Source organism: Brachypodium distachyon, chromosome 1, assembly GCF_000005505.3.
Source record: "Brachypodium distachyon strain Bd21 chromosome 1, Brachypodium_distachyon_v3.0, whole genome shotgun sequence".
NCBI lineage: Eukaryota > Viridiplantae > Streptophyta > Magnoliopsida > Poales > Poaceae > Brachypodium > Brachypodium distachyon.
In genome coordinates, this window is record NC_016131.3 from 69,301,145 (window position 1) to 69,317,484 (window position 16,340).

The 16,340-nt window shown below is 46.1% G+C and overlaps 2 protein-coding genes and 1 non-coding gene across 5 annotated transcripts; 1 reads left to right on the forward strand and 2 right to left on the reverse strand.

Moving 5' to 3' along the window:
* Positions 1–1,465: 1,465 nt before the first annotated feature.
* TRNAM-CAU lies at positions 1,466–1,537 on the reverse strand. The gene has a single exon. It is a non-coding gene; the product is annotated as a tRNA-Met (tRNA).
* Positions 1,538–4,222: 2,685 nt separating this feature from the next.
* On the reverse strand, positions 4,223–7,981 carry LOC100833236 (putative cyclin-dependent kinase F-2). Its single transcript, XM_003561882.2, has one exon. It carries the CDS (start codon positions 6,054–6,056, stop codon positions 4,419–4,421), a length of 1,638 nt encoding a protein of 545 aa, XP_003561930.2. The 5' UTR covers positions 6,057–7,981; the 3' UTR covers positions 4,223–4,418.
* A 3,953-nt stretch (positions 7,982–11,934) lies between these two features.
* LOC100833545 (filaggrin) lies at positions 11,935–14,740 on the forward strand. 3 transcript variants are annotated; one of them, XM_010230710.3, is made up of 4 exons: positions 11,935–12,178; positions 12,356–12,629; positions 13,594–13,651; positions 13,737–14,740. In XM_010230710.3, exons 1-4 carry the CDS (start codon positions 12,075–12,077, stop codon positions 14,333–14,335), a joined length of 1,035 nt encoding a protein of 344 aa, XP_010229012.1. In that variant the 5' UTR covers positions 11,935–12,074; the 3' UTR covers positions 14,336–14,740. The 3 variants fall into 3 exon arrangements, with proteins under 3 accessions (XP_010229012.1, XP_010229013.1, XP_003561931.1); XM_010230711.3 differs by having other exon boundaries at positions 13,594–13,648; XM_003561883.4 differs by having other exon boundaries at positions 11,936–12,178; positions 13,594–13,645.
* The last annotated feature ends 1,600 nt before the right edge of the window (positions 14,741–16,340 follow it).

Here is a 16,340-nt window from a genome sequence, read left to right on the forward strand (position 1 = left end):
TATGGCGCCGTTGATGTTGCCGGCGGCGCCCCGTGCACAGGAGGAGGAGTCTACTACGAGATGGAGGAGCCCGATCATCAGGCGGCCACACGGGAGGATGCCAATGCCATGAACGTGATGCGGCCTGGGTACTACTGCGGCGTCCCCAACATGAACGTGAGGCAGCCTGCGTACGACGCCCGCGGCTTCATGCTGGACATGGCGCCGGTCATCGCCCATCCGGCGTACGGCGGCTTCCAATACACTGACGGCTACGACGCGGGCAGGAGCAGCTCACAGATGCAGATACCGAGCAATTTCAACGATAATCTGGCCATGTGGCACACCGCGGAGCAATGCAACGCCGTCGTGCCAGCGGACTGGTACACGGATCTGTTCGCCGACGACAACAGCTTGTACACAGCGCCTGGCTGCCTCGGCATGGGCGGCGGTGGCGACGCCATGAACTACGTGGACTGCAACGACATGCAGTACTGCTCGTCCAACGACTTACAGTGGTCCGGAACCAGCACCGGCCAGAACTCTTGGAACATCGACGGCCTGCACTACCTCAGAGCGTGTCTAGAGTAGTCGTAGTCAGAATGAGTCAGATGAGCACCATCATGATCAGTCCGGCAATTTTGGATGTCGTGGACGGCCGCCGGAATGAGCTGATGTTTGCCACCCCGCCGCCCATGGTTGCCGAGCAAATTTTCCCTGCCGACGAGAAAGGGGACATGGGCTAAAACTACGTACTTAGATGTGAGTGGTTTGCGTTTGCCAGGAAAAGAAGACCCGGCGATCGTGTCAGCTCGGAGAAGATCGGGCAATGTCGTCAGTCCAGCAGCTCAGCTTGGAGAAGATCCAGCAATTTTTTTTTGTACACCTGATCTGCTTGGATGAAACGCAGCCAGGAAAAGATCCGGCAATACCGTAGGATGATCCAGGATTTTTACTAGCCTGAAAAATATCTGGGAATTTTCTAGTTATGCTTGTCTTGATGTCTATTAGCAATCCATCCGATAACAAAAATAATGCTACGAGCACAGATGTGCACGTACATCTTTCAACCTTTGCATGTCTCGATCAACTCAACATGGATCAATTAAGCATGGACTTAGTAAAAATAAATACAAAATCCGAAACTAACATCAACCTTGAAATCCCTCAGTTCAGCATAAAAATCGATACAAGTCAATTGGATAAGCTAAGACAAACACTGCAGATCAGACACAAAGTGGGATCAAAATAGAAAATCGAAGCATACGAGACACATAGCGTGAGCTCGAATTGAAAGGCCCACTAGAAAACTTTAGCAGAGACAAAGTAGTGTAGGCTCAAATAGGAAACTGGAGGCCAACAGGAAAAATATTAGTACTCCATACTAGAAAATTTTAGCAGAGACGAAAGGTGGGCTGCCTCCAATAGAAATCGAAGCTTCACTCAGAAAAAAGAAAGAAAATTGGAGGGCGAAAATACAAAAGTTTATCAGAGCCAGGTTTCGATCCTGGGACCTGTGGGTTATGGGCCCACCACGCTTCCGCTGCGCCACTCTGATCTTGTTGTTCTTGATGTGACAGAAACATATTTATAGGGTATTCTTGTCAACCATAATATTCAGTGCTTTACACCTTGCTTGTTGCAACGAAGAAATGTAGTCAGTGCTATTTCGCGGGGATTTCACGGAATCCAAACGAATACAATGCATGTAGAAAGCGTCTGGGGAGAACTAGAGCTCTAGAGGAAATATATCTGAGAACGCAGAATCCTCAATTCAGCCAAACTGTGGCGTGTATAGTTTTCTGTGGCCAAAATACTAACAGCCATCCGCAAATTCAGCCGAACTCTCATCTCCACGCTATATCATACGGCAAATTTCTAGTAAAACCAACAGAGATATCTTTGCAAGATCATATTACAAACTCTTAGTTGGTTCCCTGCCTTAATTTCTTGATCAGCTCCACTGCAGCATAATGAAATCATTCACATTTTCAGACGCAGCCGCTTCACTTCTCCCAGGTAAATGAATGGTTCGCCCATGGCGGCATGGCGCCGTCGCTTTCGCCGCCCGACCGCACGGGGAGAGGTACCAAGAGGATACCTTTTGGCAGGAACTTGATCAGGGAGGCTGCTGGGTTTGATGTTTGCTACCCTATGAAAACCGTATCACTGAGCTTCTCAAGGTTGGCAAGGACAAGCGTGCACTGAAGGTGGCCGGGCGAAAGCTTGGTGTACCCACAAGAGAGCGCAGTAGAAGAGACAGGAGTTGCCCAGTGTCCTCAGGAAGGATGAGATCTGATGGAACTGGCACCGACAAGAAGAAATAGAGTTCAGGTTCCTGAAACTGATGGCAATCTTCTGTTCTGGTGTCAAGTTTTTCCTATACTTGTAGAACCTGCTAGACTTGGAACCGTGTTATCCCTCCTGTCCTGTGAGTAATTATAATGCGTGTTTTGTCAAAAGGAAAAGGGAAATCAGTCACATTGCGTCTCAGGTGCAGATGACAGAAAGTGGAATATATAAGCATGCAAACACGAACACAATGCAATCGATTTACATCCCGTGGACGTCGTTCATGCAGGCATGCAGATGTAATTAGAAGCAGAGGGACGCGGAGCTATGAGTATAGTGTATGGAGCCAGGTGTTGTTTAGCAATTCAGTGATTATTTCTTGGAGTGCGTAGACACAAAACTCAGATGTACTATATCTACACAAGACTCAAGACTCAGACGTACTATAGGTACACATAAGTTTAGGAGAACAGGTAAAACGTAGGGCTGGAGTGTAATTTTGTAAAATAGAAACACCAAAGCAAGCCAGAATTATGAAGCTGATGCCAGTCTCCGTCTCTGCCGTTGCAACTCAAAATTAGTATTTATCGAGAAAAAGCTCCTCAAAATTAGTACTCTGTAAATCTGCTGTTTTTCAGTTTGTCCTTGGTTTCGCCCAATTTGGTAGTACAGTTTATGTTTAGGGGACAAAATACATACGAACATCAAGATTCTCCCAATTTAACAGTACAGTGTGAGAGACCGTACAACGTTTTACAGATTCTGAAAGACATGCAATTAGTCTCAAAGCAACTGAATGGCGTCCGGACCTTGTCATGTAAGTTCTTGTCAGTTGACAACAGAACAGAGAATGCAAGTCACCTGATTACTTTGCCATTCGCCATCAGGCCAACCTTAAGATTTCTTTTGTTGTTCATTTCACCAATGTTGCGTTCATGCCAGTTCGTGGTTAAGCTTGAGCCCTGCAAGATCATTCAGTCTGAGATGGCCTGAACATTTGAACAGCAACAACAGAGTTAAGAAAAGGTTTTGCCAAGTAGTTATATCAGAAGAATTAAGAAAAGGTTAGGAAACATAGTTAAAGCAAGATCTTCATGACATGATAAATTGCAGCCCGGGTAGAATTGAACTCACAGCAACAATCTAGATTTTTGAATAATTTTTCGAAAGGTCCAGCAACTGGCTTCCATATATTAAAGCAGAGGATCAAGAGACGAAAACCTCAAGGTGGTTCCCAGAGGAGTTTCCGCAAAGCCTTTGTGCCGCGAAGGCCCATTCTTGGGCTTCGTTCTTGATGAAACAGACGATCTGACGAGCCGAAGTCAGAAGGATTAAGAAAAACATCAACAACAGAGTTAAGAAAATGTTTTGTCGAGTACTTATGTCAGAAGGATTAAGAAAAAGGTCAGGAATCATAGTTACAGCAAGATCTTCATGACATGATAAATTGCAACACGGGTAGAATTGAACTCACATCAACAACTGTAGTTTCTAAAAGAACAATCTAGAATTTTGAATAATGAAGAACCGTCTAGTAACACATATGAAGTAGTAAGCCCATGATACTCCTATGATCTCAGCACCTAAAGAGGCATAAATAGCAACGGATTTACAGTCAAAATTAAATTCAGAAGACCGATATACATAACTATTAAAGAAAACAATTTTCTATGTAATTTTCTGTTTATTACTGTGTAGCAACTAGCAAGCATCAACCGTTCTGGTTGCTTTAGAAAACCCTGCACTTACACACTGTCAGGCAAGAAAAAGAAAATCATCACTAAGCCAAAAGGGACAACTCTTGCAAAGACGCTCAACTCAACTCGAAATGACGACTGTGATTCCTCTGTTTTCCAGTTTATCCTTCATTTTCCCCAATTGACAAAATACATACGAGCATCTGATCTAAAGGCAAGATTCTCCCAATTTAACAGTACAATGTGAGAGATCGTACAATGTTTTACAGATTCTGGAAGAAACGCAATTACTCTGCAACTATGCAAGAGCATCAACATGTTACATAATTCCTTTACAGCTTGAAGCTACGGAAATTAATTAACCTTGGTAGGATTCTACATGATCGATACAAGGATAATTACATCTACAGTTTTACAACGGTTGTGCGTTCCATGCCGCAAGTAAAATGGTCAGTAGATTCTTGTGTCCGGCATCGCTGGCGGGATGATCTTGATCCTCAGCGGCTTCTTCTCGGCTGGCAGGAACGGGATGATCTTGATCCTCGTCGGCTTCTTCTCTGGTATCACTGGCGGGATGATCTTGATCGTCGGCGGCTTCTTCTGCGGTGTCGCTGGCGGGATGATCTTGATCTTCTGCGGCTTCTTTGTGGGCAATGCCGGCGCGTTGATCTTGGCAGCAGCGGCAGCGGCGGGACGAAGAGGAGTGAACCACGGGAGTTTGAGCGCGGCAGCCGCCGTGAGCCGCTTGGCGGGGTTGCACGTGAGAAGCCCTTCCAAGACCTTGAATCCGTCGGCGGATAGAGTTTCTTCAGGGAACATCTCCCGCAGCTTGCTTTGATGCGGACGGACCATGGCCGGCAACGCTCGCAGCGCCTCACCGGCGAGGGGCAGGGACGTGAACTCGGGCCATGACTTCTCGCTTGGAACGCCGAGCACGCTGAAGATACTGCGGAGCTGGGTTAGCGACTCACTCTCGCGCTCGTCGTCGTCATCTTCGTCTTCTTCTTGTTCGTCGTCGAACAGCGCCTCGCCGGTGACGAGCTCGGCCATGACGCAGCCGAGCGACCACGTGTCGACGAGCGCGTCGTAGTCCGTCTTCTGGAGGAGCATCTCGGGCGCCATGTAGTTCAGCGTGCCGGCCTGGTTGTACGGCGGCGCGTCGGTCATCGAGATGGCCAGCCCAAGATCGCACATCTTGAGGAGCCGATCCCCGCCGCCGCCTTCTTGTTCTGCTGCCCCGACGAGGATGTTCGCCGGCTTGATGTCGCGGTGGACGACGTGGCGCTCGTGCATCATCTTGGCCCCCGTGAGGAGCTTCCACATGAAGGCGCGCACCGTGGGCTCCGGCAGCCGCGGGCCGTGGCGCGTGTCCCAGAAGAAGTCGTTGAGGCTGGGCGCCTCCACGTACTCCATGACGAAGCAGAGGTTGCCGGTTCTTGGGTCGCGCGCCAGGCCCTCGAAACCCACCACGTACGGGTTCCCGCTGCAGAGCTGGAGGAAGCGAGCCTCCCGAAGGAGCTCGCCGGCGTTCGCGCCCTCCGAGTTGAGGTGCTTGATGGCGACGATCTTGCCCGTGACGCGGTGGCGCGCCCGGAACACGGCGCCGAAGCCGCCCGCGCCGATGCAGGTCGAATCCACGTAGTCGTCAGTGCTGCCGACGGTGACGCGGCTCCTCTTGCAGCGCGTCGCTTTCGCTGATTCCTGGGTCGCCGTCGCGTGGTCGCCGTTGAGGACGGCAGCGGGGCGCTTGCGAAGGACTGCCATGGCGCGATGGAGGTCGAAAATGTGGAGGCAGGTGATCGAGAGGAGGGGATGGAGGAGCTCTGCGAATTTCGAAGGTATATGTAGAGAAACCACGAGCACACGGCCTAGGGCAGAGAGGTGCAGCCAGCCCCCGACTAGGACTGGCATACGGATTGAACTGATGGAAGCTGGGTCAAATCCGAGTGCTGCTCGCAGTCGCAGCTTGCTTTGCAGGTTGCCTCCCCGACATGGACATGCTTTCGGATTCGCATGGTGGCTGCGAGGTGGGCCGATGCAAGGCGCCGCCGTCTTTCGTTTGCTTGCTGCTTGCGTTTTCGTTCGCATCGTACTCGTACGTACGGTTCGATTCCGATCCCCGGTCGGCCGGCCCTGCTGGAATCCTGGTAAGCAAAGTAATATTGAGCCTTAGCTGCTGATCTACTAGCATTTTGGATCCATCCCTCTTAGTGCCTAGTGAAGGTAAGGAGTTTTGCTGTTTCGTGTGAAACATGGGTCCGGGTAAAAATTTGGCCGCGTTGGTTTTGATGTGTGCTGCTGCATTTGCTATGTTCTTCTGCGCCGAATGATTGTGAATCCATGCTTTTGATTCATCTCAAGTTTCTTTGTTCAGGATTATGATACTCCATAGGATTTTTAGCTCTGTGCTTTTGATCCATCTCAAGTTTCTTTGTTCTGAACTCTGCTATGATTTTCAGCTTTTGCTCAAGGGACCTGAGTTTGTTTCGAGGAACTGCACTTTAACTAGAGAAAACCAGAACCAGGATCCAGATCATAATGGAAACTCTTACAGTTTCAGCATCGTTAACATTTCTTTGCAACAAAGATGGCCACAGTACACAACCATCCTTCAGTTCTCTACATCCTCATTTTCGAATGGCTATACTAAGCCCATGTAACAGCCCGAGAGCAACCCTTTTCCTTTTAAGTTCTTCTGGATTGTTTTGTAATTTAATTATTGTCATCATCAACATTTTGCCATGTCATTAGCATCGTGTCATATGAAATGTTATCCACTTGCATTAAACTTGTTGCTTAATTTTGCATTGTCTTTTCATGTGCTTTACAAAACCCAAAATAGTTTTGCTTATCTTTAAAAGGTGGCAAAGTGCAACCTTAAATTATTTATGAAACCAACTTTGTCTTTGGGAATTATTCTTGGGATTAATTAAACCCAACCCTGTCTTCCTCTATTTTGAAAATCCATTTCAAAACAAGCTTTCTAAACCTTGCTAAAACTTCCTTGTCCCTTTCTTTTTTTTCTTTCTGTTTATCTAATTTTCCTCAAAGCCAGATTTGAATTGCAAATTCAAATCAAGTTTGGAAGATTAAATAAATAAAAAGGAATAGAAAAGGAGAAAGCCTCACCTCTTCTTACCTGTTCGGTCCAACCCAACTCCCAGCCGAAGCCCAAGTCAGCCCAACATCTCCCTCACGAGCCATCTCTCTTTCTCTCTCGCTGTTTCTCTTCTTCCTGCCGCTGCTCCTCCTTCTCCCTCTATCTAAGCAGCGCCACGAGCTCCTTCTTCTCCTCCAAGCAAACGGAACCCTAGGGGTTTTCCTCCTCTTCCTTTTTCCTCCGCCGCCAAGCTCCCGAAAGCCGCTGCCATGGACATCACCGTGGAGCCGCCTCCTCCGGCCGAACCACGACGACCCGACCGCGTCACCATCTCCGCCTCGTCTCCCTCGACGTCCATGCACAAGGAATTGAAGCCAGATCGACTACAGAGACCGCACGAACGTCTTCTTCCTCTACGCCCGCCGGTGCTTCCCCGCCAAATTCCCGCGATCTGAGGCTTCCTCAACTTCGATCTGCTACTCCTCCTTCATCTACGTGAGCTCCTCTCTCTTCCGCTTCTTTACTCACGCGTTTTTGTGAACCGTAGCTCTCTGGCCACGTGCACGTGCTCCCAGGCCACCGCCGGCGAGCCGCTGCTCCTCTAAGGACCTTGTGGTGGCCTTCGTGTCACTTAGATCTGCTCCGCATGCCGCTGTTTTCCTGCGCCTGTTGGCCGCTGCCGCCGCTTGTTTGGTCGCCGACGCCGGGGAAGATGGCCGTGCTGCTGTGCGTCCTAAAGCCTCCGCCTTTTGTCCTGTTAATTGGTTATGCGTCTCTTATCCTTCAAGATCTGCTGCACCATCCCATGGGGCTAGCTCCCTCGTCCGTTCGCCCTGTTCAGTTCACAGACCCAAGTTTGATCCCCATCTGCAGCAAAGACCCCAACCTTTTTCCTCTTATCCGAAACTGACAGGTGGGACCCCTTGGTCAGTGACCGCAGGGACCAGCTCAGCGCGCCCTGCCTCGTCAGCTCTCCCGGGCCCTGTCAGCCGCACGAGCTAGCTGCACCTGAGTAGCTGCTGCTCTGTGTGTTTTCTTTTCCCTGTTTTAAATTCCAGATTATTGCTTAATCTTGTTTAAATCATATCTTTTGCATACCTTGTCCAAATCATGCAAACTTTATATGTAAATTGATCAGTAAAATATGAGGAATCTGTTCATGTCATCAGTTTTCCAATTTGAACATCATAATTTTAAATCTGTTTGAACAATAGTTTAAATCCATTTGAAACTTGTTTAATTCATACAAGTTGTTTTGTAACTCCAAAATTGGTAAACCTTATATTCATTTTGATCACCAAGACCTGATTAACTTGTTCATGGCATTCTCATTCATGTTTGAACAACTTGAACTTGCTGTTTAGTGTAAAACATCTAATTAATGCATATGGAGTTGGAATTCCAATGCTTTAGGAATTCCAATCCATTTAATGTGATTAGTGTATCAACTACTTGCTGTTAATATGTAGTGCATCATCCCTATGTCAAGCATCATCCTTTGTTTGCGCATATTGAATACCAAGTGTATCTTGTATGCTTATACTTTCTTTCTATGTGGTATATTTGCTTCTTCCTCGCTAGTCTCCTGTTCCGACGACGATGATGACTACGCTTGTGTTCTTCTTCCAGGATTCTTGCTCAATTTCGGGCAATTGAGTACTCCAGACAAGCAGCCATTCCTTGACCATGTTGTTTATACCCAATGCCTCTCTCTCATTCTTGCACTAAGTTACGTTCTCAGTCTTGTCACGATGCCTCTAGGATTGCATAGCTTTTTAGTCAGCTCTACTCAAATGCCTTTGTCTTGTTACTTGTCCTATTACCATGTCACATGTTTGCTTGTTGCCCTAGTTCTTGGTCATTAGATTTCATGCTTAGGTTGCGAGTCTAGTGTCCTTACTTTGGGGTTATACAATTGCTACATGCTACTTTATGTTACAATATTAAAACTATGTCATGATATTAAACTGTGACAAAGCAACGATGGGAGGCCGTGCTCTAATGCATTGGTGATTTGTTCTATTTGCGCCGACCTAAGGACTGAGTTCTCATTTTCGCCGATCCAAGACACTTCGCGCTAACCGCTCGTGGGTGAAGATATGGCTTCCCCCTCGGCCTAGTACTCGTTTCATAGCTCTTCAAGGGGCCACATAGTTCGGGCGTTCCATTGGCATTTGCATTGCATGCACACAGAGATTTGTGGAGACTTGTTGGTGACTTTGCATTCATATAGGATTGCGGCACTAGTCTGGAGTGGTCATCCTGCGGGTTCTGAACCACTGCCAGCTGTCCTCGCAACTCTTGAGTCCGTACGACGCTTCGGCCGGGCTCTCGTTTCGGATAGACTCAGTTGGGTGGTCCCCCTGGATTAGTTGTGGAACTTGGAAACGTCGTGTCGCTCAATCCAGCCAGCGCACATTTGAGCGTGAGCACGCTTGGTATTCGTGGGTTGGTCGAACGTGTATGGGTAAATTGGTGCACCCTGCAGGGATAAATCTTTCGGAAAGTCGTGTCCGCGGTGATGGACGACTTGGTTGGTCATTACTTGATCATAGAGAACTTTCACCAACTTAATCTCAACAACTTGAGTAGTAATTAGCCTTAATCATGGATATGCTTAAAACTGCTTAATTGTGAGTGTCCTTTGGATTGCTTCCTCACATGGTGTTGAGGGGGTGATATGAGGATTGTGTTGTTTTGGTGTTTAGTAAATAGGTTAATCACCTCACTTAGTAGACGCTTCTCATCATCTCATTAAACGTTGTTATTAGAGTGTCTCTTCAGATATCTGCTGCTGCATAACCCCACTTTACCCTCCTTTGAGACATGTTGCATACTAGAATAGATCTCTCCGTAAGTCTTGCGAGTACTTTGTACTCAGTTGCTTTGCAACGTTGTTTTCTTCAGAGGTTCCAGCAAAGCAGGTGAGCCGCTAGCTTCTTCGTGGAGCACGACGTTGGATTCGATGTTTAGCCAGGAGATCCAGATCAGGGTTCTGAGACTCGTGGCGGGTTTCCTTCCAGCTTCCAGCCTCTTCAGGCCATGCTGTATTCTTGTCCGTACTCGGGCATAGTTCGACTTCCGCTGATGTAATGATGGAATGTTGGGACATATGTCCTCTCTTTGTAATAATTGTTATTCTGCTCCTTGTATGAGCTTTGTAATTACTCTCTTCTGTAGAGTTATGGTAATGATATTCATGTTGCAAAATCCTGCGATGAGCACATTAATGCGTGTATGTATTGAGGTGTTTATCGTAGGTTAAGAACCTGAGGCTTGAATTATGCAAATGTTAGCAATTTGGGGCTAAATAGTATAATTCCGGTCCCGGAGTCTTACATCGCATTTGCAAGGGAAGGAATATCTGCATAATAGCTCAACAGTACATAGAGAAATTGAGGTTAAAACTCTGAACCCTGAAAAACATATATAATAACCTGTGTAATATTGATTGTTTGGTTCTGCTCGTTGTCTTGATGATTCTAAAAAAAATTCTGGCCGCAACCTTCTTATTGGTAATAGGTGCATAACTTGCCATTATTCAGACCATTCCAGTGGACTTTTTATGCCTCTGCAACTTTGTAGTATTTTGCAACTTCCATAGGATTAACTTAGATTTTTCTTGCAGTTATTTTTCCAGGTACATTTATTCATACCCTTATTCATATCAGTTAATTTTTAGAAATTTGATTATAAGCGAGACATCGTTTATGTTCAACTTCTAGTTCATAAGGGATTTGCTAGTTCAAATTTTTGGCTCAAAATTTGAACTAAAAAAATTGGCCTACAAATCGGTTATTGGTGAAATCCCACTTGACACCATATGCGAAAGAGATAAAAGTTCCATGCAATGATCTAAGTTTCTTTATTCAGCAACAAGGTACATGCCATGAACTGACTAAGCTAATCGATTTTTGTTCTGCATTTAGTCAATATCGATTTTTGTTCTCATTTACTCGATAGATTTTTGTTCTACATCTAGTATTTCACCTCTTCTAGGTCAAAGCCCACAATCCATTGCTCGGCTGATATAGATTTCTTGAAATTAGCTATAGGATACTTGGCCTTTATAATCTCACAAGTCTCACACTAGTTTGAACATATATATGATGGAAGATGAGGCTGGGCTAGAAACGGGTCAGAGTTGTAAACAGGACGAGTTTGGAGCATGGAAGGGTGAAAACGGCTTACCAAAACACGCTTCTCACATGGACAACACGTCACTCCGAACAGTGGGTCTCAGAATCATGCTAATTGGTTAAATGGGGTAAAACATGTCACACATATAATCAAGGAGTAAAATGTGGCATAGATTTAAAAATAGGGTAAACACTGTCACGAATTACAAACATGGGGTATTTTTTTAACAAATAAGTTTTCTCTTTTGTACATCCTCGATGAATGAGTTTGTTGGTCTTTAACAACACACGATGATGTAACTATCTTAAAAAGAAGAACACACACACATATATTTATATATATATACAATGAGGATATGTCATTCCTATATCACCAATGATTTCTTGGAAGTAGAATTTCTTCTAAAAAATAGATACCTTAACAACGAGAAGTTGCGGCTCGCTTCAGCTTGAGATCTATCAACGCAACTGCACGATTAATAGTTAGGAAAAGAACATTTCAACCTAAGAAAGAAGGGTTGACTTGGGTATTGATTTTGGATGTAAATGTTGGCAAGTTGTAGTGAAATCTCACAAACCTGAGTTTCTGTAATGGGATTTTTCTAAAGTGCCAAAATTGCAGTGGCATGATCTATTTTTCACTTAAAAAGAGCAGCAACTGTCAGTAATCTTCGGCAACGACCAGCCAGCACGTATCGTAAAGCAGAGCTAGCCAACCGGTTCGCATTTCGCAGCGGCCAGCGGGGTGATGTCGTGTGCCGTCTGGTCCAGACGAGTTCGAGCCCGCACCGCGGCTTCTGGTTTCCGGTAAAAACCCTAGCTCGCGCTCCAGGGGATCAGGAGCGGAAGGGGAGAACTGATAAGAAGATGACGACGACGAGGGAGCCGCGCGAGCCGTCTCGGCGCGAGGACCGCGACTCGCACGGGAGGCGCCACCACTCCTCATACAGGTCGCGACGGGACGACCCCAGGTACCAATCGACCACAATCCCATCGTTTTCTCGATCCGGATAGGCTTCGATTCGCGCGAGATGACACGGTTGATTGATTACTTAGACCTGTAGTTTCCAACCGGAGTGCCGAACTTGTTAGACAATGTGATTTGCAGCTGTATTAACAAACCCTTAACAGAGTTCGTTTTTCGGTAGCCCGAGGAGGTGGAGAGATGACAGGAGGCATGAATCAGACAGGAGCCAGTACAGACGTCGCGCCGAAGAAAGTGCCAATGCAGGCGACCGTGATGAGAGGAGGAACAGGCCCTTGCAGGATGCTGCGCAGCGCAATGATCCTTTGCCCGCGGAGGGGAAGCCGCTGAGCGATACAAAAGAGGACCCTCCCGTGAGGCATGAGATCTCCCCTAGGGGAACCAAGCGGTTTTCCGAGACCAGAGAGTCCTGGCGGCCTCGATCTTCCTTCTTTCAGGTTCTTGTCTTCTACCCATGTACAGAAATGGATTACCACCAGTTGTTTTATGTTTTTTGCTTCCATTGTCTTGATAGCAGTTAACTGTGCACTTAATAGATAATTAGAGGATCGGTGCCTGAATGTTTACATGTGCTGGAGCAGTACCTGCCAATTCCTGTGCCGGTTATCGTTATGAAACGTGTATCTGTTATCCTAAGTAGAAAGTACTACAGATTAACAAGAGGGCCGATGGGCTTAAATTACATCTCATCTGTTTATTTTATTCGATATTGTCCACATATACATGGTTTTGTAGGTGTTGTGTTGCAAGTTATGTCCTGTGTTTGTCAGTATGCAGTATGATTTTATAGGAAAATATATTATGGAAGTCTTTCACAAGGAAAATTGAATGCCAAAATTTAATGTTGTGATGTTGTCAGTCTATATGCTGAATGCTCTCACATATACTAACGATCAAATATTTGAAGGTTGATTGCATGGATCCCATGGTCACCTATTAGCATTACTGTATTAGAGACAGAGGGAGTACAAGTTTCTTCATTTTGATGGCTTTCTGATTCAAGTTGGTTTAGCTTACTTGTAGTTTACTCGGATGCTCTATAGTCTTGATGCTCTTTCCAATGGATTTCGATCTAAGTTTATTTTTTGTAGTTTAGGACATAACTGCTTTGGTTGTATTAAGACACATATCTTCTGATGATTTTTCCTTCTACAACTCAATTAATTACGAGCAACGAGTATGTTCTTTCTTTTATATTGGTGTTCATGTTGTTTCCTTGTACTGTTGCGGAGCTAATGTATTTGCGGTGAGGATGTTGGCTTGTCGCTAAAGCTATCTCTTTGTTATCATAACTCATAAGTAGTATATTTCTGGTAATTGTAGTGGTATTTCTTTTATGACACTTGCACTTGAAGTGTCACAGTATTAACAATGTTAGGCTACTTATGCTTGTATGTACAGCATGATGAACGTGACAGTGCTGGCCAACGTGGTCGACGTGTTGATCGCCAAGGTAGTGGTGAGCTGCCTTATTAGTTCTTACTTTCTGCCTTTATTTATTTTTCCATCCATTTGCTTAGATTGTTTTTCATTTTATTTTAAAGAATATGGAAGACAAAGAGATCAAAAAGAACATCTTGGTGATAGAGATAAACACAAGTCCGAGGGACATGGTTTGCAGGGAAAGGCTGAGCAGGTTCACCAACAGAGTGATGTGGAGTCTACATGGAAGCATGATGGATTTTTCCAGTTGGAGGAAGAAGCTCCTGCTGCCAAGAGGAGGCCAGCATTTAGGGAGATGGGAATGCCACTTGAGGAGCAAGGATCTGCCTCTGTTACAGAACCGGATTCAAGATCACGTAAACCTGATCAACCTGGGCTCTCTGGAATGGGAGAAGAAAGGAGAAGTCACCACTCACGGGAATTCGTAAGGCCAGATGATCGGGGTACCAGGTGGGGTTTTTCTGATTACAGGAGTGCTGGTCAGAGAAATGGCTATGATTCAAGGGGGCGTTTTGCTGGTAGAGGGGGAAGAGGCAGAGACAGGTTTAACAACTCATATGACGGGAGAAACATGTATCAGGCTGCTGGTGATCAAGAAGAAAAATGGAAGCATGACCTTTATGATCAGACAAACAGTACCCCAGCCCCGCTGACTGAAGAAGAGCAGATTGCAAAAGTTGAAGCATTGCTGTCACTGTAGTTAATTGTTGCCTGGAGTGATTTTCGTTGACTAGGTGACGGTTATGTTTTGCATTGTTGTCAGTTGTTTGGGATGGCTAGATGGCCATGTACTTGGTTTCATTGGCATGAAATGTTGACTATATGGCTGTGACACAGCTTGAATCTGGCATCTTATCTAGAATTTTTATTTGGATGATGTTTTGTTCTCCACTTTAATTGAATCTAAGTGTCTGTACTGAATAGTATCAGTTCACTTCATGTAGGATCCATGGAACTCATTGCTGGATTCAATATGTTCTCTTCTTCCTTTTGGAGTGAAGTGTCTGTAACAAAACAGTATGAGTTCCTGCATCGATGGATCAAGTATGTTCAACATGCAAAATACTCATTGAATTTGTATCTGTTCCAATATGTTGCAAATTTATGATATGGCCCTCAGCATTTTTCTGCCTTTTTTTTTGCATAGCCGATACCTCTGCACGCAGTAGAAGATTGCTGCTCCTTTGAGCATTGTTTTGTTATTATTACACGAAAGCATCTCATTAGACTGTTTGGTTCGATGCTAAATTTGCTCTGGTTGCCCTTAAAAAATTGTCTTGTTAAATCTGAGCTTCACCGCCTTTCCCAGCAGCCAGCAGTTTCATTTTGAAACAATGCCCCCGTCAAAACCCCCCAAAACCCACACATTGCTTCAGCCATACGCCGCAATTCCCCCCACCCTCCCACCTCCCCCTTCCCATTCCCCCCCTCCGCTCCGCCAAATCCTTATGGCGTTGTCGTCGTCTTCATCGCCGCCGCCGCGCCGCTCCGTGTTCGATGCTGCCTACATCCGTGCGGAGTTCGACGGCGCCGGCATCTCCCCCCACTTCATCCCCCTTATTGGGAAGTACGTCTCTCACCCCTAGAACCCTACGCGCACGCCACATCCTGCCCCTCCTCTTCACTCATCTGAGTGTTGGTGTTATTTGCGTTTGCGTGTTCAGGTACGTGCTGCAGAACCCTAGGTGTGGGGACCTTGACGGTGTCCCGTTGCTTCCGACGGCCAACAAGGACACATGGGATACGATTTACCTAAGTTCAGGGCCCTCGATGAGGTAATACCCCTACGTCCTGCTTGTCGGATCTGTGTTGATGAGTCGATTACCATGGGGTGCCGCAGAGTCTAGAGGCACCGAGTCGTCGAGTGCATCTAGGCGACTTCTATCTAAGTTGGAGATGTCCTCTTGGCTCCCCCTCCTGGTCCTTTATATATGCAGGAACTCAGGTCTCAGGTAGAGTCCAAGTCGGTTACAATGAGGGGATACACTCTAATTAATCTTTCTTATCTTGAATCGCAAGACTTGGCATGTAGACTCCTGAAGTCGAAGTAGGCTTCCTTGTGGGCCCCCAGCTGGCCTGTACCGGGTATACTCGAGTCGAGTACGTGGTTAGTCATAACCACGTCAGCAGCGTCCAAGTGCCTGGTGGAGTTGAAGACTCGACTAGGGACTTTTCCCGTAAAGAATGAGCTTATTCTGCTGTTGAGCCAGTTGCATAATGCTGTAGACTTGGAGTTTCATTGATTTGTACTTCGGATGAGAAGTATTTTCGACTCAGAGAGTGCCCGAGCCGATGCTTTAATGCTCGACTTTTAAGTGACGGTTTCACAATATGATTTGACAGTGGATCAATGTGGTGAGTAGGAGTCATAGGGATATATGCTTAATGCGCCTAGATACTCAAGAAGTCGAGTCCAGTTAATCGCTCTAGAGCGAATATAACACTAGTTTTCATCAGCATTCGAGTCGGCTCGAACCCGACGACTGTCGAATTTCGACTTAGCCTGCTGGGGTTTTATAGAGTCAAATTCCAGTTTTTAAGTACTCGACTCGTTCGTCAAGATTACTTGTACTAGAAATGCGCAGCTGGTACGTTTCCAGGCCCTATAGGAAACCTATGGGTCTTATCTTCATGTAATAAACATGGTTGCAGGGAGAGACCCTTAAATGAGATTTGTTACTGAAGGGATGCAGCCGATGCATATC

Excerpts from the sequence above, each read along its gene's own strand:
- LOC100833236 (XM_003561882.2), bottom strand. The coding sequence starts at position 6,056 with ATGCGAACGAAAACGCAAGCAGCAAGCAAACGAAAGACGGCGGCGCCT.
- LOC100833545 (XM_010230710.3), top strand. The coding sequence starts at position 12,075 with ATGACGACGACGAGGGAGCCGCGCGAGCCGTCTCGGCGCGAGGACCGC. Across the intron at positions 12,179-12,355 it reads TCGCGACGGGACGACCCCAG|CCCGAGGAGGTGGAGAGATG; the intron begins GTACCAATCGAC and ends GTTTTTCGGTAG. Across the intron at positions 12,630-13,593 it reads CTCGATCTTCCTTCTTTCAG|CATGATGAACGTGACAGTGC; the intron begins GTTCTTGTCTTC and ends TTGTATGTACAG.